The sequence below is a fragment of the Taudactylus pleione genome, unplaced genomic scaffold (assembly GCF_031769625.1).
Source record: "Taudactylus pleione unplaced genomic scaffold, aTauple2 ptg000121l, whole genome shotgun sequence".
NCBI classification, from domain to species: domain Eukaryota; kingdom Metazoa; phylum Chordata; class Amphibia; order Anura; family Myobatrachidae; genus Taudactylus; species Taudactylus pleione.
In genome coordinates, this window is record NW_028284523.1 from 4,481,332 (window position 1) to 4,508,051 (window position 26,720).

Consider the following 26,720-nt stretch of genomic DNA (forward strand, 5'->3'; position numbering starts at 1 on the left):
TGGTTTGTTCCAGATATAGTTACTTGCTTTTTTTTTTGCTTTGGTCCCAACTCAGAATCCGCCCCAATATGAAAGTGTCACCATGAAGTGGCGCACACAAAAAGGTGCATTGGTACATATCTTGGGAACATGCCTAGTGCCTCCAACAGCTGTGAAGTGGCCATGGTGAGTGGTGACACACCTCCCAACTTCCTGAGACTTGAAACAAATGTGCATACTGGCCGAACAATGGTTCAGTGCCCTCATATAGGGGCTGTCCAGCCTAAATCCAGACAAACATTTAGGTATGGTGTCACACAGGCATACAAGCACTGGTGTCACTAGGGGGGTGTGGGTTACACCTATATTGCAGAGCTGCCCTGCTATTTTGGTGTCACCCCGTCGGATGGTGTCACCGAGCAGAGATAGGCAGGGAAGGGGCTGTGGGCTGCCCCCAGCAGCTCCGGGGGGCGTGACATGCGGTCACACCCCCAAGATTTGCTCACATAAGGGGTGTAGCTTCACAGAGCGAGACCACGCCCCATTGCGCGCATGGAGTCCTGCATTGCAAGCCGCACTGCTGGCCACCATAGTAAGTGACATCACTGCATACAAGTTCCTCATAATGCAAGTGTTTAGTGGGGCTATATGATCCAGTCACACAGTCTTGTTAGCTTGGGTGTCAGATGGCTGTTTGAATAGATAGAGAATTGAACTGTGTACAAGGGTTAGAGTCACGTAGAATAGGTTACGAAGGTGGTTTGGCATGCAATTAGTTTTTCAGGAAGCACAGGATGTACAGTACATACTCATTATAGCAACCAGGGCCATAGAAAGCTGGGCCAGACCCTGGTACTTTTCAGGTGGTGTGGCCCTAGAAAAAAATATAAAAAAGTATTTGCAGCGCTGAACAGGGGGTGCGAGCTGTGAGTCCCTCAGCCAAGGGGGTGTTCAGCGTGATTCCCCACCCCCCTGGTCAGGCATAGGAGACTGCCCAACCAAACAAGACTGGGCCTGGATAATTAGTACCCACCACTCTAGGTGGCACTGCTAGCAACTGATTGTATTCTGTAACTGCAAGGTTTAATTAGCTCCTTTCAACAGTTATCTTTATTGTCTATTATATAATCTCCTACAGTCCGTGTCTACATGCTGGGAGGCTGCAATCCCTACTTCCCCTCACAGCGCTCACTGGCTGCCAAACTTTAGACACAGCCTCACTTTTGTTTTCTCCCCCAGCACTGCTCAGACAGCACTGTGACTTCCTGTCAACACCTGCAGCCAGCTCCCTCCCTCCTCATAGACCCCTCCATACACACACAGCCAAAATAATAGCTGGGTGCCAGAAATTACTTGTACAAAGGTTCATAATAAACGGAACTCTAAACTTAAATTCAATATATAAACCTGTTGGTTTATTTAAATTACAACTTTTCGGACTATGCCAGTCCATTCTCAAGCAACCAAACCATATATATGTAATAACAAACAAAGAGGTAGGAGAATCCAGCTCACAAGCTTACAATCTATAGGGAAATAAGCATTTATACATGAGGAAGAGTGCAACATATTACATATTGGTCCAGCTAGATTGCAGAGGTTCTTGGTAGGCTGTGGGATCGAGTCACACAGCATTGATGCAACATACGTAAAATTATGTGTGGACTGTGTAGAAGGGAGGTAAATTGCTTAGAAATAGCATATGGAGTATATGTGGGCGGTTTGATAAGCTTTCCTGTAGAGGTGGATTTTCAGGAAATGCTTGAAGGTTTGGAGACTAGAAGAAAGGGAGATATTTTGAGATAAGCAAAGAGACATATGTTGGTGTAGTTTGGTTGGTTAACTTATGTAAGTAGAAATATGTAATATTCAATTCAGTAACAAAAAAACTGGTAACAAAATGTAAGGACTAACAGAGCGGAGCAGCAGAAGTGGAATGTTTTGTAAGGAAGGAAGATCATCTAGTCACTGTAGGGGGTGAAAATCTGTTTAGGGGAAGATCAATTAGGAGATTATTGCAATAATCTAGGCTGAAAACAATGAGTACATGAATTAGTTTTTGCAAGATTGAGTTGGAGGTGGGGAGGAGCATCCAGGACAAAATGGAAAAAAAACCATTCAGTAATGTGGGTCAGCTTGGATGGCGAGAGATCTGGGGAGGATAGGTAATTTGTGCAACATCCGCATTCAGATAATACTTAAATCCAAAAGAGCTGATTAGTTTACCAAGAGAGGTGGTAACAGGAGAAAAGCAGAGGACCTAAGACTGAGCATTGCGGTTCTTCAACTGATAAAGGAAGCCGAAACAAACACTGTATATCATGAGAAATAATAACAATATTTACACAGAGGACCACACCAAGAATGTATAAACTCACATCCATGTGCGTAATCTGATACAAAAATAGGAGTAAAAGGGCTCTTATAGAATAGGAGAAGTTTTTTGTGAAGCATTACATCTTCAATTTAATGGTTGGCAGAACTCTAGGAAGGGACAATAATTCTTTCACCAACCCCTTATAATTATGATTGCTGCAGATTTCATTTGTGTGTAAAATTATTTTGGGACACCTATGTGAAGTAAATGATAAAGAATATCCATATCTAATACGTTCATCCATTCTGCTTGTAGTATATAGCTTATGTCACCTAATGAAGTCAGACAGGACACCTTCAGCATGGACAGTTGAGACAGTATAGTCTGATATGTCTGAGGAGTCTGGGATTTGCAGCCATTTTTATGGAAAGGGGACACCTTTGAAATATTCTGCTCTCTGCACCTTTGTCACTCCCCGCCCTATACAACCTGTAACAACCCGAACACCCACATAGCACCTCCCTGTTCCTCTCTTACCCACCTCTACCTCCTGGCTGCTGAAAACATGTCCCCATCATCCTTGGGCCCCACACACTATACACTCATGCTCTTCCTTCCACCCAAAATTTTTCACTCACCAGGTACCTCCAACCCTTCCAATCACATTCACATCTCTCTGCTCCCTCCCTTTTTCCTGCACTCTGGAATCAGATCTTTATGCAACAATCTCATGTCCAGTCATGTCCTATTGCTCTCTTATCCATTCAGCCTCTGCCAGTACTCAAAATTGGTTCTCCTCTGTCACTATTTCCCATGTAGCTATCTCCTATGGAGGTTTCTACCTTCTTCTTTTTCCCAATTCTACTCTCCCTGGACTGCACCTTTCAAGTTATTCCCATGGAACCTTCCTTCTCCTTCATCTCCTTTGAAGTCCATGTCATCAGTCTCTTCTCACCATTTAACACCACCCCCCATTGCAGTCATCTATCATCCTGCCCAAGCCCAGTATTTCAATTTGTTGACAACTTTGCAGCCTGATTCATGGGAATCTCATCATCCCCATTGTCAAACCTATTGAGGCTGCTGCCAATAATCTCCATTCAGTCACTCACTTCTTTTTCTAGTCTCGCCCAGTGGAAAACATCAACCATTTCCAGCCAAACATGTGCCAAGAACCTAATTTAGAGTTTATCATAATTGTTTAGACCATCGGTATTCTTAGTGCTTACAGTGTGCACCTGGATTTTGTTTTTCTCAGCAAGAACCTAATTTAGAGTTTATCATAATTGTTTAGACCATCGGTATTCTTAGTGCTTACAGTGTGCACCTGGATTTTGTTTTTCTCAGCACGGTATACCTCCCAGGTAAACAAATAGAAAACGTGTGGCCTCAGCAACAGCGCCCCTTAGCTAGGGGCAGATCCAGGTGGGGGTGGGGATGATCAGTGCAATCTCCCCCCCCTACACAGCAGAGGGAGACTGCTGTTGCTCGTAACCAGCAATCTCCCAGGACCCTATGCAGTTTGACACAGCACTGAGTTCTTGGCTGGGGAGAGAGGATGCAGCCGCTGGCATGAGGCAAGAGGTGTTATGGTGGCTTAGGTAATTAGTACCCGCTCGTCCTCCCCCCCTCTCCTCTCTCGGGGCCCTTGGTACCTCTAGTTATATTTAAAATTAAAGTGTGCAGTCCTTTCCTCTGTATTTGTGAATATGAAATAATCAACCACCCATTACGATGGGCACTGCCTGGAATGAATATTCTCCTGTCTCTGAGAGGGATGAGTTGGAAAACCTGGAAATCAATCACTCTCTGATCACCTCCTTTCCTTCTTCTTCACTTTCCCTCCTGCAACCACATCCATAAGCTCACCTCACATGTACCACTCCTCTTTTATATTACGGAGTCTGAACAGTGAAATTACCATCAACATTGTGTAGAAAAATATACTGTATAACTTGAGACAAATGAGAGGAAGTTGATCTACTAAAGAATACAGCCTAAAAATAATGGCATGTAATGTAACTGTAGAAAAATAATGGCAATCACAAACTGGCACTGAGATGAGAGACTGCTAGATAAAAAAATCCCAATTATTGTTGACAATGGTGTCATAATTAACATCTTATAGTTAATACACTTTTGGATAGGTATATTTTAATTTTAATAGAATATAAAAAATGTTTGGACCAGATTGCTACAACAATGTCCTCTGGATTTTTGGATGACTGTCTGTAATGAATGTCCACCTTGCAAAATGAACACTTTTTCTGCAACAAATTTTTGTATATTTTTTATTTACTATTTAATAAGATGAATTGTGGATTTTTATTGGCTGAAAATATTTATATATTTTTAAGATGCTTGCAGTACAGTACGTACAAACATTTTGGTTCTTTAATTTAGTGAATGTGTTTCTCCATGTTATAAAATACAGGCATCTGTTGGAGTTTACACACAATTATACATTTAGTAGTTTGGTCACATGGATTAGAAACAGGTTCACATATAATTGAGCACGCTGAAGCTTGAGATAGGGGGGTTGGGTAGGAATGTGAGGTTTTTAGAAGACCCCCAGCCTGCAGCATCCTCTGTTCCTGATTTAATTACAGACGAACATGTGTTTTGCATGCTATACTTACACCATATACAGTAACAGTCTGGGAGCTCCATGTCACTTTGGGGGCTAATACATGCTGAATATATTTACCCATTTAAAACTGCACTGCTACCTGCTATTAAATGTTACAAATGTGCTCCTCGTGCCTGGAGGCTGCACCATGCAATTTTTTTTTACATTCATTCTTCAAAAAGCCCAAGAAAGAAAAGAAAACTTGAGTTGGAGGTAGGAGATTGATGAGAGATAGGGGTGAGTGAGCTGGAGAACCAATAAAAAAAATTAATGGTAGACTTACCATTATAAATCTTTTTCTTCAAGGTCTATAGGGTCCACAGGGATACCATGGGGATAATTTAGTTGGAGAGATCCAGGCACCAAACCGTTAAAGCTTCCAGCTCCCAGGATACCTTGGGTCCTCCTCCATATATATATACATCGCCCCTAGCCACAAGACTTCAGGTTTTGTTAACAAGCCTCAAGGCAGCAGAAGGAAAGAGAAGGAAGAGCAATCATACACCATAAACACTCTTACACAAGATGATGGAATCCGTGACCGAAATAAAAAAATTCTGTGGACCCTAAGGACCTTGAAGAAAAAGGAATTATCAAGGTAAGTCCACCATAAGTGTAATTTTCTTCTTCAGGGTCCATAGGGATCCACAGGGATACCATGGGGATGTCCTAAAGCAGTTCCCCTCGGGTGGGGGACACTCCTGAGCAGAAAGTAGAACTCGTCGCCCAAAGAAAACATCCTGAGAGGCAAATGTATCAAAGGCGTAGAACCTAAGAAAAGTGTGGACAGAAGACCACGTGGCTGCCTTAAACAACTATTCAGCAGAGGCACCACGACTGAATGTCAACGATGGCCCTACAGACAGAGTAGAATGTGCTGTCACCATGCTTGGGACAGGGAGATCAGCCTGTATGTACACCTCATAGTCATGCGTAGCCATCTCACCAGAGTCTGCTTGTTAGCTGGCCATCCTCGTTTGTGAAAACTATATAATACAAAAAGAGCATCTGATATTCTAACAGAGTTTGTGCGCTCCACATAGATACAGAGAACACGAACTACATCCAGGGAGGCTTCACCTACAGAGAGATCTGGAGCCTGAAAAGCTGGAACTACAATTTCTTCATTCACATGAAAATGGGACACTACCTTAGAAGGTAACCCTCCCTTGTACACAGAACAGCTCTATCCTGGTGAAAAATCTAAAATGGGGAATGACAAGAGAGCGCTGCCAAATCAGAGACACTGGGTGGAATTCAATTGTTTTCGCGGCCCGCATCTCCCGTCTAAAGTGACAAGAGATCGCAGGGGGCTATGCAATTGTTCCAGATTTTCGTGCTGATCGTGCCCAAAGTAAAGCAGCTAAACCTGACCAAAGTGTTGGGCGCGATCGTGAAAAGTGATGTTTGGGCGCCCAAACATGTCACTTTTCGCACATTTCAGCTCTCATTCCCCAGGGGCTGTGAGCTGAAATGTAGCACTGGCAGCTGATCGTGCCCGACAGGAGCAAGAATTGAATAGCTCCATCGGGCACGATGGGGGCAGGAATCAATTGAATTTCGCCCACTATGTGCAGAAGAGATAGCGAGGAGAAAGAGTGTCTTTGCTATCAACCATTTAAAATCTAGAGAGTCCAGAGGTTCAAATGGGGGAGCTTGTAGCCCCTTAAGAACCAAAGACAAATCCCACGGTGCTACTGGTGGAACAAAAGGAGGCTGAACTCGCAGAACTCCTTGAAAAAGAATTCTAACATCTGGTAATGAGGCAATCTTCCTCTGGAAACAGACTGCTAGTGCAGAAACCTGCACTCTGAAAGTGGCCAGATGAAGACCCCGGTCTAAACCTGTCTGGAGAAAAGCCAGTACTCTGGAAATCCTAAATACCTTAGGATCATACTTTCTGTGGTAACACCATTGACCAAAACAATGCCATACCCTATAATAGATGCGGGCAGAGGCAGGCTTTTGTGCCCTAAGCATCGTTTGAATTACAGAACTGGAAAAACTTTTTGCTCTTAAAATGGAAGATTTAAGAGTCACGGCGTCAAAGACAGATGAGAAAAGTGCAGATGCTGGCAGGGACCCTGCGCTAGCAGATCCTGCCATAGAGGAAGAGGATACGGACTGTCTATGGATAGATTCTGTATGTCGGTGAACCAATGACATCTGGGCCAAGTCGGAGCCACCAGTATTGGACATAGCAAACCAACACAAAAAAACGAAACACAAAACGATGTAGACACCTTTGAACTGACACATAGTATACAAGATAAAGAGAACAGGAGAGATCACATACAGGAGTTATCCACTACAGAACATAATACGTCGGAGACTACAGGTATTTTTAACCTAAGCTCCATCACACTACAGAAATCACAAATATCTCTCTTACAAAAAGGTCTCAAATTCGCACCCAACAAACAATTGAACAAATTTGAAGCATACATGTATGTTAAAGCCTTCACAAGGAAATTAACACTCAAGAAGTACTTCATACAAAATAAAAAGGCCTATACACAAATACAAGAAGAGCCTATGTACAAACATACTGGTTTCAAATTACCATCACAATTTAACCCAACCTACTTGAAAGGTAACTACATTACAACCTTTGAGACACTTGTACAACAGGATATAGATAAAATAAGTAATAACAACAAATATAGAAACAATCTTACCAATAAAGAAATATCAGCACTAAAAGAATTAGAGAAAAATTCAGATATAATTGTTAAACCAGCAGATAAGGGAGGGGGCATTGTGATCCTGAACAAACAGGCTTATGTAGACGAATCACTCAGGATCCTGAATGACCACAAGACTTATAAAATATTAAAAACAGATCCCACGATACAATTCCATCGGGAACTTAAAACATTAGTGAAAAGTGGTCAGGAGCTAGGAATACTCGCCAAATCAGAATTCGACTTTCTCAATACACCACATCCAGTTATACCAGTTTTTTATCATCTGCCAAAATTCATAAAGACACCCATAACCCACTAGGCCGCCCAATTAACTCAGGAATAAACTCACTAACATCCAACTTATCCCAGTATATCGATTCATTTCTACAGAACATAGTCAAAAAACAACCCTCCTATTTGAAGGACACAACAGCCATCCTCCGCACCTTATCTGAATTAGAATGGGAGGAAGACTTCTGGTTTGTGACCAGTGATGTCACGTCACTGTACACAATAATAGATCACCAACAGGGACTAGCAAGTACTAAATATTTTCTAACAAAAGATACCGACATACCAACTAAACAAATAGATTTTATCATCCAGACTATCAATTTCATCGTGTGCCATAATTATGTATGGTTCAACGAGACCTTTTACCTTCAGACAACTTGTACCGGCATGGGAACGAGGTTCGCTCCAAGCTATACCAACCTATTTATGAGCAAGTGGGAGGAGGATTCCATCTGGCAGGGGCATGACTTTGAACCTCGTCCTATGGCAGAGATACATTGATGACATTTTCTTCATCTGGAGAGGTACGGAGAATAGCCTCAAAGAGTTAATTCAACACGAGACATAAGCAAAACAATCTCACTTTCACCACCATCCATAGTCAAAATAGAGTAGAATTTCTAGACATAGAAATTTACATTGAGAACGGACAGATTCACACAAAAAACTTCAAGAAAATAGTAGATGTAAACAGCTACATTCTAGCAACCAGCGGACACCAACATAATTGGCTAGCCAACATCCCCAAAGGTCAATACGGAATTGGTATGATTTACAGCTAGAACCATGCCCGGTGGTTGGAATCCCGACAGCGGCATCCTGGCAGGAGGAAATCCTGATTGTCCCCAGGTAAGTATTCTCTAACCTATTTCTACCCCTAACCCTCCCTTAGGGGTGCCTAACCCTAACCTTCCCCCCAATGCCTAATGCTAATCCCCCCTCTAAGGGTCTAAACCTAACCCCCCCTTCCCCGCCACCTAAATCTAAGCCCCCCGGGGGGGTGCCTAACCCTAAATCCCCCCCGGGGGTGCCCAACGCTAACCCCCCCTTCCCCTAGCCTAAACCTAACCTCCCAGGGGTGCCTAACCCTAAGTCACCCCCGGGAACCCTAAACCTAAACCTCCCCCGTCCGCGGCTATTTGCGCCCAACATCCCTTCGATCGGGATGCCAGGCGTCGGGCTCCTGGCGTATGTCTAATGACAGGCGTCGGTATTTCAACGCCTGTCTTTAGACCCTTGCTGGGATATGACAGTCGGGAAGCCGGCTGTCGGGATTAGGTCCGCCGGCTTCCCGACTGCATACCATCAATACAGACGGGCAAGGAGAAACTGTAGCAAAATTGAAGACTATGAAGAACAAAGCAGAGAGATCACAAAACTTTTTCGTTGTGAAGTAAGACACCAAAAAAGTACAGGAGGCATGCAGAGAGGTGGGGACAATAGATAGACGGACACTACTTGAACACAAAAAAAACCACTAAAAGGGAAGATCAGACATACCTTGTGACCCAATACAACATAGCAGCCAACAAGATTAAAAGCATCCTTAGAAAACATTGGCACATCTTGCTACAGGACCAAGACTTGAAAACTATACTAAGAGACCATGCGGATGTTGTTTATACTAAAGCACCAGACCTTTAAAAAGAAACTAGTTAAAAACACAAAGCACCTCAGAAAACCACACAGACAACAATATCTGAGCACAAACCATCTGGGTTTAACTATTGCGGAAGCTGTCAGGCATGTAAAATTCAAAAAACATCCAGCACCAAAAAATTCAAATCCTTTACATCATCAACCACAGGCAAAACGATTGAGATCCGAGAACACATCACATGTGACTCTAAGAGGTAATCTACCTAAGGTGTCCATGCGGCCTTGAGTATATTGGTAGAACAATCAGACCCCTGAGAATAAGGCTAGTAAACATATGAGAAACATCAGGAAGGGACAGGAAAATCACAGCATCCCACAACACTTTAAAGAACACCACAACTCCAATCCAACAGGAATGTACTTCATCGCGATCGATAAAGTAACACATAACTGGAGAGGGGGAGACTTCATACACAAAATAAACAAAAAAGAAATCAAATGGATGTACAACCTACAAACACTAGAACCAAGGGGTTTGAACATCGATTTCAATATTGCAAGCCTGTTAAATAAACACAGCAAGGGATCATTTTCGGAGGCCACAACACAAAATTAACATGTTATCAAACAACTAGGGGGATGACCATTCCGATTAAGCTAATACGATAACAACAGAACACTATAATTATAAGATCATAAGGTAATTCCATGCTGCTATTAATCCCTATACGTGTATAATAGGGGCCACACGAGATCTCTCAATATATAATCTACTTAGTATAATACTTATGACACATACTAATAAATCACAAATATATGTGAGTTCAATATTGTCCCACGCATGGGATAATATTGTATAAGTTGCACCTTATCGGAGGTGATTTCTAATCGCTCGAACACTTTCATTATTAATTTTCATCACTCTTTCGATATTCGGCCTTGATTATTGATATATGTGGGTTCATCCTACATAAGGGTTCATACTGCATTAGCAACACCTTATTTGGGGTGAGGTTATAATCGCATGAACACTGTCATTATTATATTTATTTATTTTTTTATATTCCACCTTAACCACTGCAAGGATTTGTACAACCAGCATGTAAGAATATAAATGGAGGAATCCTATACGGATTTCAGAAATAGGCTACTGTGATATGATCGGGGTAGGGGTCCCTCTCCTGGGGTAGATGGACACCTCCTTACACACATCAGCCAGCAAACAGCACTCCAGTCGTGGGTTTTCGTGCAAGTTGGTCGGCACCAGTTTTTATTGTGCAACACCAATAATCAAACAAAAACAAAATGTAAAATAAATCCTAGCCCCTCTGGGCTCTTACTAGACAGTAGGTTCCCTCACTAACAGAACACAAAACAAGTTCACGTCCACAGTACCTTCAGGTTTGTATCAAAGTCTCTCAGAGCAAGCTAACCTGTGGGCCTGCTCTCCCAGGTATGAGAACCTGGACCAAGACATTACACAGCTCTTATGAGCCACTTCCAGGTGTAATCACTCATTAGCCTGCTCTCAGGCTGAAAGGCCTAACGCCTGAAACAGCCCTGTGGATGGAGCCCTCCCTTCTCTCTCACATCCACACCCCCAGGACCCATTCTCCGGCTTTTACCAAAAGCCGACACTCAAACCTGTTTGTAAAACAGACTTCTCCTGGGGGCTAAAACACATAGGACAGGAACCTGGGACACACATAGAAGCCATTCCACACTTCTCCAGTGCTTCTATAACATACCCCCCCTTTGTTTTGACCTATGGGGCAGAACAACTGCAGCCCCCAAACAATGGACACATGACAAAGCATCTGCATTGGCCAGCTGGCTTCCTGGCCTGTGTTCTACTGTGAACTTGAAGGTTTTTAATGCCAAGAACCACCTCGTAATTCCCACATTGCTGTCCTTGTTCTCTGACATCTACTTCAAAGAGGCATGGTCAGTGATCAATCTGAACTTTCTTCCCACCAAGTAGTATCTGAAAGTTTCTAACGCCCACTTTATGGCCAATGCTTCTTTCTCTACCATACCATAGTTTCTCTCATATACATTTAATTTTTGGCTTAAGAAAAAAATCGGGTGTTCTTCACCATCTTTGCTTTGGGACAGGATCGCTCCTATGCCTACATCTGACGCATCAGTTTACACAACAAACTCTCTGTCAAAATCAGGCGTCATCAGAACTGGTTGGGTACATAATGCTATTTTTAACTCCTGAAAAGCCTTCTCTGCTTCAGGACTCCATTCCACCATGAATTTCTGTTAGCCTTTGGTAAGGTCAGTCAGTGGGAACACAATGGTGACAAAATTGGGTATAAACCTCCTATAATACCCAGTAATCCCTGCTTCTTATTCAGGGGCCATGGCCAGTTTTGTATTGCCTCAATCTTATTGAGCTGTGGCTTTAGCAAACCCCTGCCAATGGTGTATCCAAGATATTTTACTTCTTCCATCCCTAGACAACACTTTTTTGGGTTCAACTAATTGGTCTGCGGACTTAGGGTCTGCATGGCTCACCCACTTGCGCAGAGTTGCAGGTAGCGATCGCAGATACTGGTCCATCACGACACTTTCCACGATCTGTGGTCCTGTCAGCGTCTCTGGCTGTAGCCATTTTGTGGTTAGATGGATGAGGTCATGCATCTGTGAGCGTGGAGGTTTTTCCATTTGGAACTCCCAGCGGTGGACTCGTTGGGCATGAACAAATGTGGTGACTCCTAAGCGAGTTAGGATCTCCCGTTTTAGTTTTACATAGTCCTTTGCATCAGTCAGGCACAAATCATAGTAGGCCTTTTGTGGTTCTCCAGACAGGAAGGGTGCCACAAGACTTGCCCACTGTTCCTTGGGCCAACTCTCCCTTTCTGTGGTTCTCTCAAATGCCGTGAAATACGTCTCCACATCATCACCTGGAGTCATCTTCTGCAAAAAATGACTGGCGCGTATGGAGCGAGTGTGGGTTGGAGGGTCAGTGGATGCATCTCCAAACCGGGCCACCAAGTGTTGTACTACCTCTTTTAAGGCCTGGCGGGTTTCCTCGATAGTGACTTGCTGTTGCCTCTGGGCTGTCTCCAAGGCCAACAGTTGCACATTGGTGGATTCCAATCAAACAACTAGGGGGATGACCATTCCGATTAAGCTAATACGATAACAACAGAACACTATAATTATAAGATCATAAGGTAATTCCATGCGGCTATTAATCCCTATACGTGTATAATAGGTCCACACGAGATCTCTCAATATATGATCTACTTAGTATAATACTTATGACACATACTAATAAATCACAAATATATGTGAGTTCAATATTGTCCCACGCATGGGATAATATTGTATTAGTTGCACCTTATCTGAGGTGATTTCTAATCGCTCGAACACTTTCATTAATTTTCATCACTCTTTCGATATTCGGCCTTGATTATTGATATATGTGGGTTCATCCTACATAAGGGTTAATACTGCATTAGCAACACCTTATTTGGGGTGAGGTTATAATCGCTTGAACACTGTCATTATTATATTTATTTATTTTTTTATATTCCACCTTAACCACTGCAAGGATTTGTACAACCAGCATGTAAGAATATAAATGGAGGAATCCTATACGGATTTCAGAAATAGGCTACTGTGATATGATCGGGGTAGGGGTCCCTCTCCTGGGGTAGATGGACACCTCCTTACACACATCAGCCAGGAAACAGCACTCCAGTCGTGGGTTTTCGTGCAAGCTGGTCGGCACCAGTTTTTATTGTGCAACACCAATAATCAAACAAACAAAACGTAAAATAAATCCTAGCCCGTCTGGACTCTAACTAGACAGTAGGTTCCCTCACTAATGGAACACAAAACAAGTTCACGTCTACAGTACCTTCAGGTTTGTATCAAACAGTGTCTCAGAGGAAGCTAACCTGTGGGCCTGCTCTCCCAGGTATGAGACACTGCACCAAGACATTACACAGCTCTTATGAGCCACTTCCAGGTGTAATCACTCATTAGCCTGCTCTCAGGCTGAAACGCCTAACACCTGAAACAGCCCTGTGGATGGAGCCCTCCCTTCTCTCTTACATAAACACCCCCAGGACCCATTCTCCGGCTTTTACCAAAAGCCGACGCTCAAACCTGTTTGTAAACAGACTTCTCCTGGGGGCTAAAACACATAGGACAGAAACCTGGGACACACATAGAAACCATTCCACACTTCTCCAGTGCTTCTATCACAATACTTATAAACACATGTGGAGAACAAACAAACCCAACCCCCTCCGCATCAGCCTATGAGAATGGGGGGTGTGGTATATATATCACAGCAACTTCTTACATCAAATCACTCCTTGATAAAGGCATTGTGCCAAAACGCGTTGGAGAACCAGAACTGAACATAACTGAACACAGGAGACTTTACCTACATACTCCTACTTCAACTATAGTAAACATCTGTCACCGTCAATCGGTCGTACACCAGCTCATTTGCTGGAGCATTCGTGACTCACGCAGGATTAAGAGCAACATGGGCAGCACTAACATCTGAATTACCTCGGGAGAAACCAACTAGACGCCAGTGACGTGGAATCACCCAGAACACATAGTGGGAGTCGGGACAGAGAAGGAAGGAAGCACCGAAGAGAAAGCAAGCCGGCAGGAGGAGTGGTGACCTGACACCAGAAAGGAAGGCAAGTCTCTAGGTAAAGGGGGTGCACGGCAAATCAGTTCTGTTCGGAGCCTACACAGTCACACCCCCTCACCAGACAGTGACAGGTCTCCCCAGCGTGCACTGAAGGCAGGCACTTATGTATCAGGTGTCCTACTGGCAGCTGCACCTGAAGAGTGGATGTCAAGTCATTGAGCAATTTCCTTGCGAGTCAGCGGTCTGCCATACTCCGCTCTCCGGAAAGACTTCCCCGAGGCAACCTAACTCAGGACTGCAAACAGACCATCGGGATGCCGCAGGCCTTTTTTTATATTCACAGCGTTGTCTATCATACACCAGTTTTTTTCTACTCAACACGCATCACATGAACTAGTATTTACTACTGGCTATTGACTATTTGGTAACATCAATGTGTACAACCGCAACATGTCTCAATATAAGAATACTGCAGTTGACGGGGGATTGTTTTCAGTGGTCAACCTGATCACGCCCGGCTGGACATATCCTAGCAAATTCACTGCTGTTACTACATTCTGACAATCCTTATTTATTGATTGTATGTACATCTTTTACAATGTTTATTTATGTGTTTCATTTATAGTAAAGATTACTTATTATGCATGACCAAGTATACTAGAGGACCCCTCTAGTATACTTGGGAGGACCCCTCCCCCTAGGTGTAGTGCTTTGGTTACCATTTATTGCTGTAAAGATTACTGAAGGAGAATTAGGACACCTCCATAACCATAGCAGCTCCCAATTAATATCTTACGTGAGCGCAAGATCAAACACTAATCTATTTCTGCCACCATTATTAGTGTTTCACCTTCCTGCTTGAATTTCCTAAGCACTCTTGGGAGGGAAATCAGAGGAAAGAGATACGCCAACTTGAAGTCCCATCATACTGCCAGTGCCAGCTGCTGATGGGTACCTGGACCAGTACCTGGGGACCTTGTGTTTGTGATGTGGCACCAGGAGATCTATTTCTGGTAAACCCCATTTGTTTACCAGGAGCTGAAACAGTCCCGGATGGAGAGACCACTGTCAGGTGTGTATGTCCTGGCAACTTAGGAAGTCTGCTTCCCAATTGAGTACTCCTGGTATGAATATTGCAGAGATGGCGGGAAGATGACGTTCTGCCCAAATCAGAACCTGTCACCTCTTTCATGGCTGCATAACTTCTTGTGCCTCCCTGATGGTTGAGATAGGCCACTGTAGTCGCGTTGTCGGACAAGATCTGGACCGGCCTGCCCTGGATCATGTCCTCTGCCATGATATGTGCCTTGTATACTGTTCACAGTTCCAGAATGTTTATTGGCAGATTACTTTCTAGATTTGTCCATCTTCCCTGAAAGGTGTGATGACCGGTCAATGACCCCCATCTGCCAAGACTGGCGTCCGTGGTGAGAAGCACCCAATTTTCAATCCAGAATGGGCACCCTTTGTTCAGATGGTCCTTTTTCAGTCACCACAGGAGGGAGTGAGGAACCTCTGCAGTGAGAAGGATCCTCTGGGGCCTTATTAGATGATACTGTCCTTTCCACCTGGAGAGAATACATTTTTGCAGAGGCCTGGGATGGAACTGAGCATACCCCACCATTGATCCCAGGACCTGTATCACTAATAAAATGGATACCCTTTGCTTGCATAGCAGCTTGCACATTCGCAATGATATAGCCGCAATCTTGTCCTCTGGCAGAAACACCCTTTGTGCCCAAGAATCCAGAAGAGCTCCCAGATGTACCATCTGCTGTGTCAGAGTAAGCGATGATTTCTTCCAATTGATGATCCAGCCTTGCTTCTGTAGGCAGGCTATGGTCAGCTGAAGATGGTTTTGTAAAACAACCGGAGTCAAGGCCAATATCAGAAGGTCGTCCAGATATGGCATGAATCTGACTCCCTGACGCCTGAGATAGGTCGTCATGACAGCAATTATTTTGGTAAATACCCGGGGAGCTATAGATAGGCCAAATGGTAGTGCCTGTAATTGGTAATGTTGCTGAAGGACAGCAACAGTTTCTGCAAAAAAACTTCTGGGGAGGATGTCTCCTGAAAATGAGGGCATACCCGAGAGACCACTTCTCGGACCCAGGCATCTGTTGTTGTTTGATGCCAGTAATCCGCAAACTGAAGTCGGCCTCCCACCCAGGGAAGGCCCGTCCCATCAGGACCGAAAGTCTGTCGTCCAGTTTAGAAGCTGGACGTCTTGCCGGCCCAGACTTCTTAGTTTATCGCCTTGTTGTCCTGCGAAAACTAGACGGCTTAGAGGAAGACTGATCCCTTGCTTGTCCCTGAGGACTGAAGGACCGAAAAGAAACTTGCTTAGATTTTATTGTAGCCGCAGATGGCAGACCTGCTGACTTTGAAGCTGCCAGAGTAGCTATTATCTTATATAACTGCTCCAAAAAGTACTTTTCCATAGAAAGGTAAGACTTCCAGAGCCTTCTTTAATCAGCTTTCTAGGATCTTAACCAAATGGCCCTGCGTGCCACTATTGAAGCTGCTGATGCCTTAGCACAGAGGTTCCCAACCACAGTCCTCTCGGACACTAACAGTCCAGGTTTTAAGGATAACCATACTTGAGCACGTGACTTAATTAGTACCTCTGTCATTTTGACTTAACAATTTGGGCTCAACCATGGATATCACTAAAACCAGGACTGTTAGTGTGCCTTGAGGACTGAGGGTGGGAATCACTGCCTTAGAAGCTAAAATTACAGCATCTACTGCAGCTCCTCCCAAATAGGAAGCGGCTTCTGGTATGTGGGTGATATACATAATTTGTTCTCTGGTAGCATCTGGTAGAGAATCCTCCAATGCCCTTATCCATTAGTCAACAGCTGTGGGCTACCCAAGCTCCAGCCATAGCTGGACGAGTAACAGTTCCAGACGATAAAAGTAAAAGAACCAAACAAACAACTGAAGAGCTGTGGCTAGGGGTGGGGTATATATGGAGTAGGACCCGAGGCATCCTGGGAGCTGAAAGCTTTAACTGTTTGGTGCCTGGATCTCTCCAACCACATTATCCCCATGGTATCCCTTTGGATCCCTATGGACCTGAAGAAGAAAGCTACACTTGTAGCTTCTCATTGGTCATCCAACAAGCCCCTCTCCCCTGTGGTATTATATTGTATTGCTACTGTATAAGCCAGCTGTAGGACTCCACCACCTGTGTAATTTCCTGGTGACATGCCTAAAGGACAATTAGCTGTTGAGCTTGTTCCAATTCTTGCTGTTTGTAACAAATCTCAATTATTCCATCTTGAACTCGTCATAACCATACAAAGGAGTGGCAGGCTTTGAGTTTTAAAAATAGGCTGGAAAGAACGGTTTAGTTTGCAGACCAAAAACAGTTTGGAAGAAAATCCAATCACCCTCTGACATGTTGGTAATGGGAGGATTACCCCCACATCCAGTAACATTAGAAAAACTAACAAACAGTTTGCTGGTCTCTTAGGCGTCTATGTACTAAGCCTTGGAGAGAGATAAAGTGGATGGAGATAAAGTACCAACCAATCAGCTCCTGTAACATAACAGGCTATGTTTTTGAACAAAATGAGTTAGGAGCAGATTGCTTGGTACTTTATCTTTGTCCCTTTAACTCTCGCCAAGGCTTAGTACATAGATCCCTTAGAAAGGGTGCAGCATCTTAATGCTGAATATATGTTCCCTAGGTTTCTTTTAGATCAGTGCTGATTGAACCTGTGTTTGACAGTGATTCATTTCCTGTTCTGACAAGGACTGTGCATCAGACACCGATTTTACCTCCTGTCCTCAACCTCAGATTTGAGGATCGCTACCTGCCTTGATCTCAGCCCGGTCACTGGACAGTGCTCTTGAATGCTGCCAGCCTCAAATTCTGACTGCGTTTGTAGACACTGCCTTGACCATTTCATTCAGTTCCTCAAGGCACTTTACCATCTATCTACAGCCTACCATGTTCTGCCCACCTTGAGTACACCTACAATAGCCAGAGATAATAAGCCTCGCTACTCTGCTCTTGAAGCACTGGTGACGTCCAATGACCTATAGTATGAGAATATAGCACTCTACGGGGGTTCTCATCATTTCCCAATATCAGCTGGGGACTAGGGCAAAAAGTGCCAGATTCTGGTATTAGACCACCAAGGACCTGGTACTATCCTGCCTAGGCAGTCTATATCTTATACAACTGCCCAGCATGAATAAGGCCCCCTCTGGATCAGATCATAGTTGCAATGTCTGCCTGTGAGACTACTCACAATGTGTAGTCTAGCACTAATGTACCTGTCCAATGTTGTGGTGACAGTGTAGTGTGGTACTGCAGAAGGTCTCCTCAGCCCACTCTAGCTGTCAGATAGCTCTGGCTGCCTAACTCCAGCAAACTTTGCAGTGGAAGTAATGAATCAGATAAACTAAAGAAAAAAATTAGGTAACAATCTAGCTGCCTAATGTAGTTTAGCAAGAAAGCATTTTGTCCTGTCCTGCAGGATGGGGATATAGAGGAGCACACACATATTGATTTTACGTAAAATGCTTAAGTCTTAAGGGAGGCTGTATATCCCCATGGCTCAGTGCCCCCAATTGGATGAATGAAAATGAACAATTCGTTTTTCGGACTGATTCAAAACATCCCCCACATGTAGTGACTTTTTAAAGTTTAAAATTTCTGATTAACTTTATGCATGGAGGCATTCTTTATTATATTGGGAAAGTAGTATGTGATGGCCTCCAGGCTGAAAGGCTTAACATACTTTTGTGATGTCCTGTATACAGAAGAGACACACATTCAATTCAATGCAAGGTCCTGTAGAAGACTTGCATGGTAAATCTCTGCAGGTTGTTCATTAAGAAACTTTGCTTTTACTTACCGTAATACCTGGAAGTGTGCACATCACGTGAGGCACCAGCGGGAACTTTCGGTTTACAGAATATGAATGATTGGTTTCACATAGATTGTTATTAGAACAATGTAGTAGATCTCCCAATCCTCAAATGGTCTAGATATTGGTGCAAAATACATCTGAGAATGCTGCATAAAGTAAAACCTAAATGGGCAGACATTAGCCCATATGTTTGGTGATTTGTTCCACACTAGGAGGCTGCAGTTTCATCCAGCTACTCAAACTGAGTTCTAACAGCTGCTTTATCTGTCTAACTTGAGAAAATGGATCCAGTCTATGGTTTGTCAGGTTGATCAGCAGAATGTGTTGCTGTGTCACCAGCATTAGTTGTAAAGTAGCTATTCTAGAAATTTATAGATTTTACCTAAGGTAATTAAAATAAGCTTAGGCTTCACACAAATGTGCATATGGGTGTGTTGAATGGAGATTTCTGGAAGATTTTTGGATTTCCTTCAGGTAGATGTCTATACTCATCTAGGTGCTTTTTGTAATGCAGTGATACATACAGTTGATGGAAGTGTTTGCACAAGTAAATAATGCACTTAGTGCTCATCTGACAAGTCTTTATCAGCACTGAGTTGACTCATGATGGATGAAAAAATAGCAAATGCACACGTACAGTGCTATATATCAAACCCAAAACAACTTATTTGGGTAATATTTGCTTGTGAAGTGTACATAACATCTATGAAGAATCCCAGAACTTTCTTGGGAGCTCCAATCCACATAAAGAAAAAAAGTGATATAGTGTAATATGTTTATCTGATGAAGTCCTGATAAACTCATATGGACGCAACGCGTTGAGGTATCATCCATTTGGCTGTCTATCCTGCCACTCAGATAAGCTTTGTTTGCACTAATCTTTTGTACATCATTTTAATGTACGCTCAATATATGTTTGTTTGGTGTGATAAATATGTTCTTTTGGGTTTAATATATGGTACGTGCACATTTGATATGCATTTTATATTTTTTCACCCATCACGAGTCTCACTTATTTAACAGACTAGGAGACGCTTTTTATTTTTCATAGAACGATCACCTATTTGAACACAGAAACTGGCTACACAAGGCTGGCACCGGGAGTTCGGGGAGTGTACTCCAAAGGAGGGATTCACCTTTGGATGAGAGACTCTTATTTATTCACTGTTTGATTACTTGATTTAAACGTCATGGCTATCAATGTTTTGTGTGCATTTATAAAAACAGATGACAATACACCTCAGCAAATGACTATAGCAAACTGGTTGGTACTTGCAACTTAAGGTCAGTGACTATGAACAAATGTGATGGGAAAAAGTATGTCAGGGAAACTACAGTCTTGAATTAAACCCCCTTGAAAGAAAATTAAGTTTATTTACGGTTTTGGTCTTCTCCTAAAAGGATAATTTCTTCATCCACAATTCTTACTTTTTATCATGACAAAAACCACTGAATATTTCAGTTGATTTTAAGTTCTGCCAACTTATACTCTGTTTAGTCACAAGACAAATATTTCATCGTGCGTAACCTTCTTCATAGCTGAGCAATTCAAAAATATGGAGAGATTATAAAGTATTTTTTTTACTGCTTTTGCGGTGCACACACCTTTTGTATGCCACAGATAATGACTCTTGAGCTGGGTACACGCAAGCGATGTAATGATACATTGCACCACCGTACACACTGCACGATCTGGGGTACGACGGCACGATGTATAGTTACATGCTGCATGCAACTACACCATGTTGTTCATTGAATTACAAAGATTGTTCCCGGGACAACATATGTATGATGTGCACCAGCTTTAGAACTGTGAAATATCCATATTGTTTTCTGGTGAATACAGTATCATTTGTACATACAGCTGTACTTTAGTTTGGAAGAAAAGTTCAAACATGCCAGGGCTACCTAGAAAGAACAAAGCAGAGCTAAGCGTATATATCTACTTTATATTTATTTTCTAAGAAGCTCACTAGTGTCGAGGCTCACCAGAGAGAAAGCTGCCACCTCCCAATATCTGACATAGTAAAACAGAACATGGTTCAAATGCAGGCAAAGGTGAACTAAGAAATTATTAACAATCAGTAATAGTAGCTTCCGATATGTAAAACAAACCCCCCATCCCCGAGTAGTAATTATTTTCATCAGTAATATCGGTATAATTTTGTTATACTTGTACTATATTTTATGTTCTAATTTAACTAAGCCATTTGTATTGTTCAGATATTTTATGTTTGTTTTTCATAGTAGATGTGAATATTAATGATTGTTAATTTCCTGTGTCTCAGCTTGAGCCTCTTCTTGTAGTATGCCAGGGTTACCTGACAGAATTTAGGTTGATGTGCACTACTTAATCTCTTGGTTTTACTGAATACACACTGAGCACCAATCTTGTTAGGCTGAAAACATTAGACCACTATGTCAGGATGTGCATCATAGGTGAAAAATACTGTGCTGATGAAAAAAAAAACCAAACAAACAAAATAAAAAAAATAAAAAATATGCACATAATTTTTCACACAACAGAAACAAAATAATGAAAAGGAAATTTCTGGATTTAATACAAATTTTATACAAAGAAAATGTGAAAAAATACTTCCATATGCTAAAAGCAATTATGTGTGACAAGGAACCCAGCCAGACTAACCGTCCAATCCATTTAACCAGAAATGTTTCCTCTCATTTAGGATTATCGGCAGTATCCTGTCTCCATCATATATAGCTGGTTCATGTACATCCTTTATGAACAATGTGAAAATGAACGAGACAAAAAATTTACAACAGATTGTACTGGAATGATATCATACAGTGAATTTTCTCATATACATACATCGTTTCCGAGTTTGTTCATGGTTTGTATTTTACACAACATATGAATGAAACTACAGCGTAATTTTGTAACAGACTAGAGGTGGTTTCCATAAATGATGCTCTTTTATTTTCTCTTTTCTAAACAATATGTCTTCATGCGTTGGCAGCTTTGCTTTCAGCCAATACACACATATGCGGTCTAGCATTAAATGTCTTTTCTGTCATTTCTTATTTCTGGAATCTGCTTGTTTATGCTGTTGTGTTATTTTGTTTGCTTTTAACCCCCAAGAAAAAGGCTATATTTTATGATTTCTTCCGATGATCAGAACTTTTTGGAAAACAAAAAGTATTTCTTGTTAAATGCACATTAAGACTGAATTTGTACATTAATTCTATCTAAGCTGTCTTTCGTACACGGATTAATAGGCGTAGAAAATCTCTGCATATGTACATGTTCTATCACATCCCAATTTGGAAGGTTCACAAGTTGCCTCCATATTGCATATGAGTTTGAGGCAGGGCAATAGTGAAGGCCTGCCTCTAGCATATTTAAACGAGCCCGGGTTTTCAGCAGTTTCTGGCATAATCGGCAATGGTGTTTTAACGTTGTGATAATCATTCCAAGTAAATGTTCATAAGTTAAAGTGAATACAAATATAAAAAGATGGTTTTCTAATTTTAATCACATCCACAAATTGTACATTATATACAAACCGAATGAGCCGTTTTGGTAGATGTGAACAAGGTCCTGGTTAATACTCTGTCACATTGTAGTGTTTGTTTTTTTTTTGCTTGGTTCGTTAATGCAAGACCATGGCGCAGGTTCTGGATTGGCATTTTAGACCTGACAAAAGGTCACACTCTCCTTACTTGGACAGGCATGGTGGTTTGCACATACTGAACGCCTGCTCTCACTGCCACAGCTCCAGCATTTGGACTCACAACCACAGGGATGGTCTGTTGAGGAGAGAGAAAATGTGTTATTGTTAGATTCTCTTGCTTGATGTTAGCATAATATCTGTTCTCACTGGATCATAATGTAATAGAGAGCATCGCAATGCACTACAGCAGACTCCCAAGGACCATTACTTTTGGCATAGCTGGAGACCAATGGTTACTCATCTATTGTGTACATATTATTTCTACACTAGGACAGGAATCTCTCTTTTCCACTGGTTTAATACTTGGGCTCCCAACAATGAAGCAATGGTCCATTACTCTCACCAAAACTGGAGGGATTACCAATCTCTGATATACATAATTAAAGAAAAATAGATTTTTTCAACCCTGCGCCTCTCTGGCCTACATAATCATGTATAGTAGGATAGGCTGTAGGATTGTTAGCCCTACTACAGCAGGAGACAAAGATTCTACTATGTAAAAGTAAGAGAATATCGATTGTCAGTCTCAATGTGTTTTGGAGAGCACAGCAATATAATAGAGCAGGTTTGCAAGAACCATTACTCCCATCACAGATGGAGGGTCACAGGTTACCCACCTATATAGTAGGACAATATAGTAACTGGCTCATAGTGTATTAGAAAACACCACAATACAATTGAGGAGGCACCCAGGGACTGTTCTTCACACTAGGAAAATTTCTCTGTTACTCCCACCATAGTTGGATATTGCTCAGATTACTCACATGTAGGGTCAGCACTAACATTAGGCGAACCTAGGTGGTTTCCTAGGGCACCAATGTTAGGGGGGCGCCTAAATGCTGAATGGTCATTTATCCAGTATTTGTAATGCTCCTATGGCATCCCCACAGATTATCAGTCACTACCATGAAGTAAAAAACAGCCAAAGCTTCTTACATATGAAGCTGCCAGCTGTTGCTCCCTCAGTGCAATGTTACTTTTGAAGGTCATCTTATCACAGCCAATTGCCACACTCCCAGGCTAAGGAACAGGGAATGTCGTCTTCTATGAAGAAGCAACTGGAGTGGTGGCATCATTTAGGGTGCAGTCAGAGCTTACGTTACTTATACTACTACTCTAATCTATAACTGGGGTGTTTTATGATTATTTTGTTGATGTATATGCTTCTCGGGTTCAATACTTGAACTGGTCTCTTATTTAGATCAGATATCCTTTCTGTCTCTGTCGTTTGTCAGTCATGACTTTTTTACTACCCTCATGTCCTTAGAAGATATTGAGGACGCCATTAAATCTTTTCCTAGTGGTACGGTTCCTGAGGTTTATGGCCTCCCCATATGATCTGTTATAGCCAGTCCCCATAGAGCTTTATAAGACACTTTTTTTTGTTTGTTCCTAATTTAATGATTTATCTGCTGTTGGCTCTTTGTCTCCTATGTCAGAGGCTTTTATAGTGGTCCTTCCCAAATCTGGTAATGATCAGGAATCCTTCTGCCCTATTTCCTTGTTTTCTACTGATGTTAAAATACTGGCTAGACATTTGGCTATTCGCTTAAATTAGGTTATATTGGAGATTGTTCATCATGACCAAACCAGCTTTATGCCTGGTAAATCCTTAATTATTAATGTTAGATGTCTTTACGCCTATCTTCAGCTACGTGTACATGGAGGACACCTTGGTGGTGTGCTTGAATGCTGCCAAAGCGTTTGATTTAGTTGATCGGACTTTCTTATGGGATGTGCTCTCACGATTTGGGAAAGGTCATGGTTTCCTTGGTTGGCTTAAGCTTTTATATTCTTTTCCAGAGACGCGAGTCCAAGTTAATGGTTTCGGCACGGATTCTTTTGCATTAGACCGATGTACTCATGAGGGCTATCCTCGTTTTCTCTTGCCAGAGCCGCTGGCTTGTGCGATTCGTGCTTGTCCAAATAATTCTGTCCTTATGGTTCTGAAAAGAAAATTACCCTGTATGCGGACGGCATGTTATTGTTTTTGTCACGGGCCAGTACTTTGCTTATGGCTTTCTTGGCAATGGTAGATGTATTCGGTACTTAGTCGGGTATGCGTATAAATCGGACCAAGTCTGTAAGTTTTCCTATATTTTCCACTTTGAAAATAGTTGATTATAGTCTACCCTTATGTTGGTGCTTTCAATATAAATATTTGGGTGTAATGCTTTATTGGAGATTAATTCTTTAGATGGGTGTATTATGTGGTATCCAGGTTATGTCATATTTAGTGGGAGTCCTTACTTAGCACTTAGCTCTGAGTTTGATCTCCCCAAGTCTATGTTTTATAAGTTCTTGCAGATTCAGCATGCGCTTAGTGTACAGTTCGGGGGGGGGGGGGGTTTCCTGTCCTAACCGAGCTGTCTGTCCGAGCTCTGCTTCGTACTCTTTCCTTAGGAAGTGTATTTCTTGTCTACAGTATATTCATCCCTTCGGTCGGCTATTGATTCCGGGAGGTTGCTGCACATATAAAATCACATAAGATATTCCAAAAAAATAATTATTTGATTATATATTTTTGGGTTGAGCAGAATACCTTAATTTGGAATAGCACAATTAACTGCAATGTTTCTTCTGTGTTTTTTTTGATTGGAGGTTTACAGATTCCTCTTTGTTAATTGCTACAATCCTGGTTGGGTTCCGATAATCAAATCTAATAGGCATTATACGGCTAGCGCCATCAGATTCTATTAGTGTTATTGGTGATCTTAAATGGGAGATTGATCAGGATCCTCTGTCTGACAAGGACTGGAGTATTGTTTTGGGTTGTCTTGCCCTATGGTCTCCTCCTTTTGGACCTTTGCAGACGTGCTGAACCATTACCTACAAATGTATGTTACAATTAGTCTTATAGTCTTATCCTGACTAAGGTGTTCACTGTTGAACATGGATGGTCAAACATGCTCCCACTCTTTGCTTTTGGATAGGATTAGTTAATGCTACTGTATCCAAAGAGAGGTTTATGCACACTAAGCATAAGTAGCCCTTGAAATGTGACATAGCCTTGTCTCTTTTGTGTTCCACAAGATATGCCATCGTCTTGGAGTCCTCCAGTTATTAATCCTTACTTTGTTCTCCTGTGTATGTACCCACCACCTCGCTGCTCTATACCTTTCTCTATGATCATGTTATAGCCAGATCTCCATTGAACTATGTAAAATTTATTAGTTTTGTTGTTATTTTGCGGTTATGTTGATATTCATATTCCCATTTTTTGTATGCTCATCATTTGCTTTTTCATTGCTGTTTGTTTGTTTATTATACATGTATACTTTGAAAAACATTTCAATAAATACACAAGTAAATAAAAAAAAATAGTGGACTAGTTTGCCCTTCCTCCTACCCTTAAACTCCCTTCCACATTTTTCCTGGTCTCCCCCCACCCGCTTTTTTTTTTTTCTGTGTTTCAAGTCTGTTTAATTTGATTTGGAAAATGAATACTGCATGTTGTAATTGTGGGTGCAATTAATCCTATATAGAAGTGTATATGCTGGAAATGCTGATGATGTTGTTTTACTTTGAAAATGTAAATAAAGAATTGATTTAAAATAAACATAAAAAAATGGACTAACATTATTAAAGTTCTATAATTCAAATTTTTATGCATTAATTACCTTTTGACCAGAGCGTCCCCCCCTTCATGACAGCCAATTTATTTTTTTCAAGTGTGATAAAACATCTGTTTAGTGGGAAATTACTTTGGCAAATTAAACATAAAGTACTGAATCGGTGTTATAGGGAAAAGTAGGCAGATCCTATTTATTTCTAACTTTGCAATTAGAAGCCCATTCATTTACATAATAAGCTCTACTGAACAGAGTATAGTAACTGTAAATAAAGTAAGGTAGTTTATTTTAAATTTGAAGTAATGGTGGCACTGTAAACAAAAATATTTTCTGTATTTTTATTTATTTCTCCCTTTTTTAGTTGACATTTTTTTTTCTTTATTTATTCTTATTTTTAACTTGGGGAGAACATAATTTGTTTGATGGTTTCCT

The 26,720-nt window shown here is 41.8% G+C and overlaps 1 protein-coding gene across 10 annotated transcripts in view; it reads right to left on the reverse strand.

The window, feature by feature from the left end:
- Window positions 1–22,434: 22,434 nt before the first annotated feature.
- The window catches only part of ZMYND8 (zinc finger MYND-type containing 8), a 112,463-nt gene continuing 108,177 nt past the window's right edge, over window positions 22,435–26,720 (reverse strand). For 8 of the 10 annotated variants that reach the window (XM_088472150.1, XM_088472151.1, XM_088472153.1 and 5 more), the window contains one exon: window positions 22,435–22,792. In XM_088472150.1, the coding sequence (XP_088328276.1) occupies window positions 22,691–22,792 (102 nt within the window). In that variant the 3' untranslated portion in view covers window positions 22,435–22,690. The remainder of the gene's footprint in view (window positions 22,793–26,720) is intronic. The other 2 variants (XM_088472156.1, XM_088472158.1) reach the window with 1 other exon arrangement.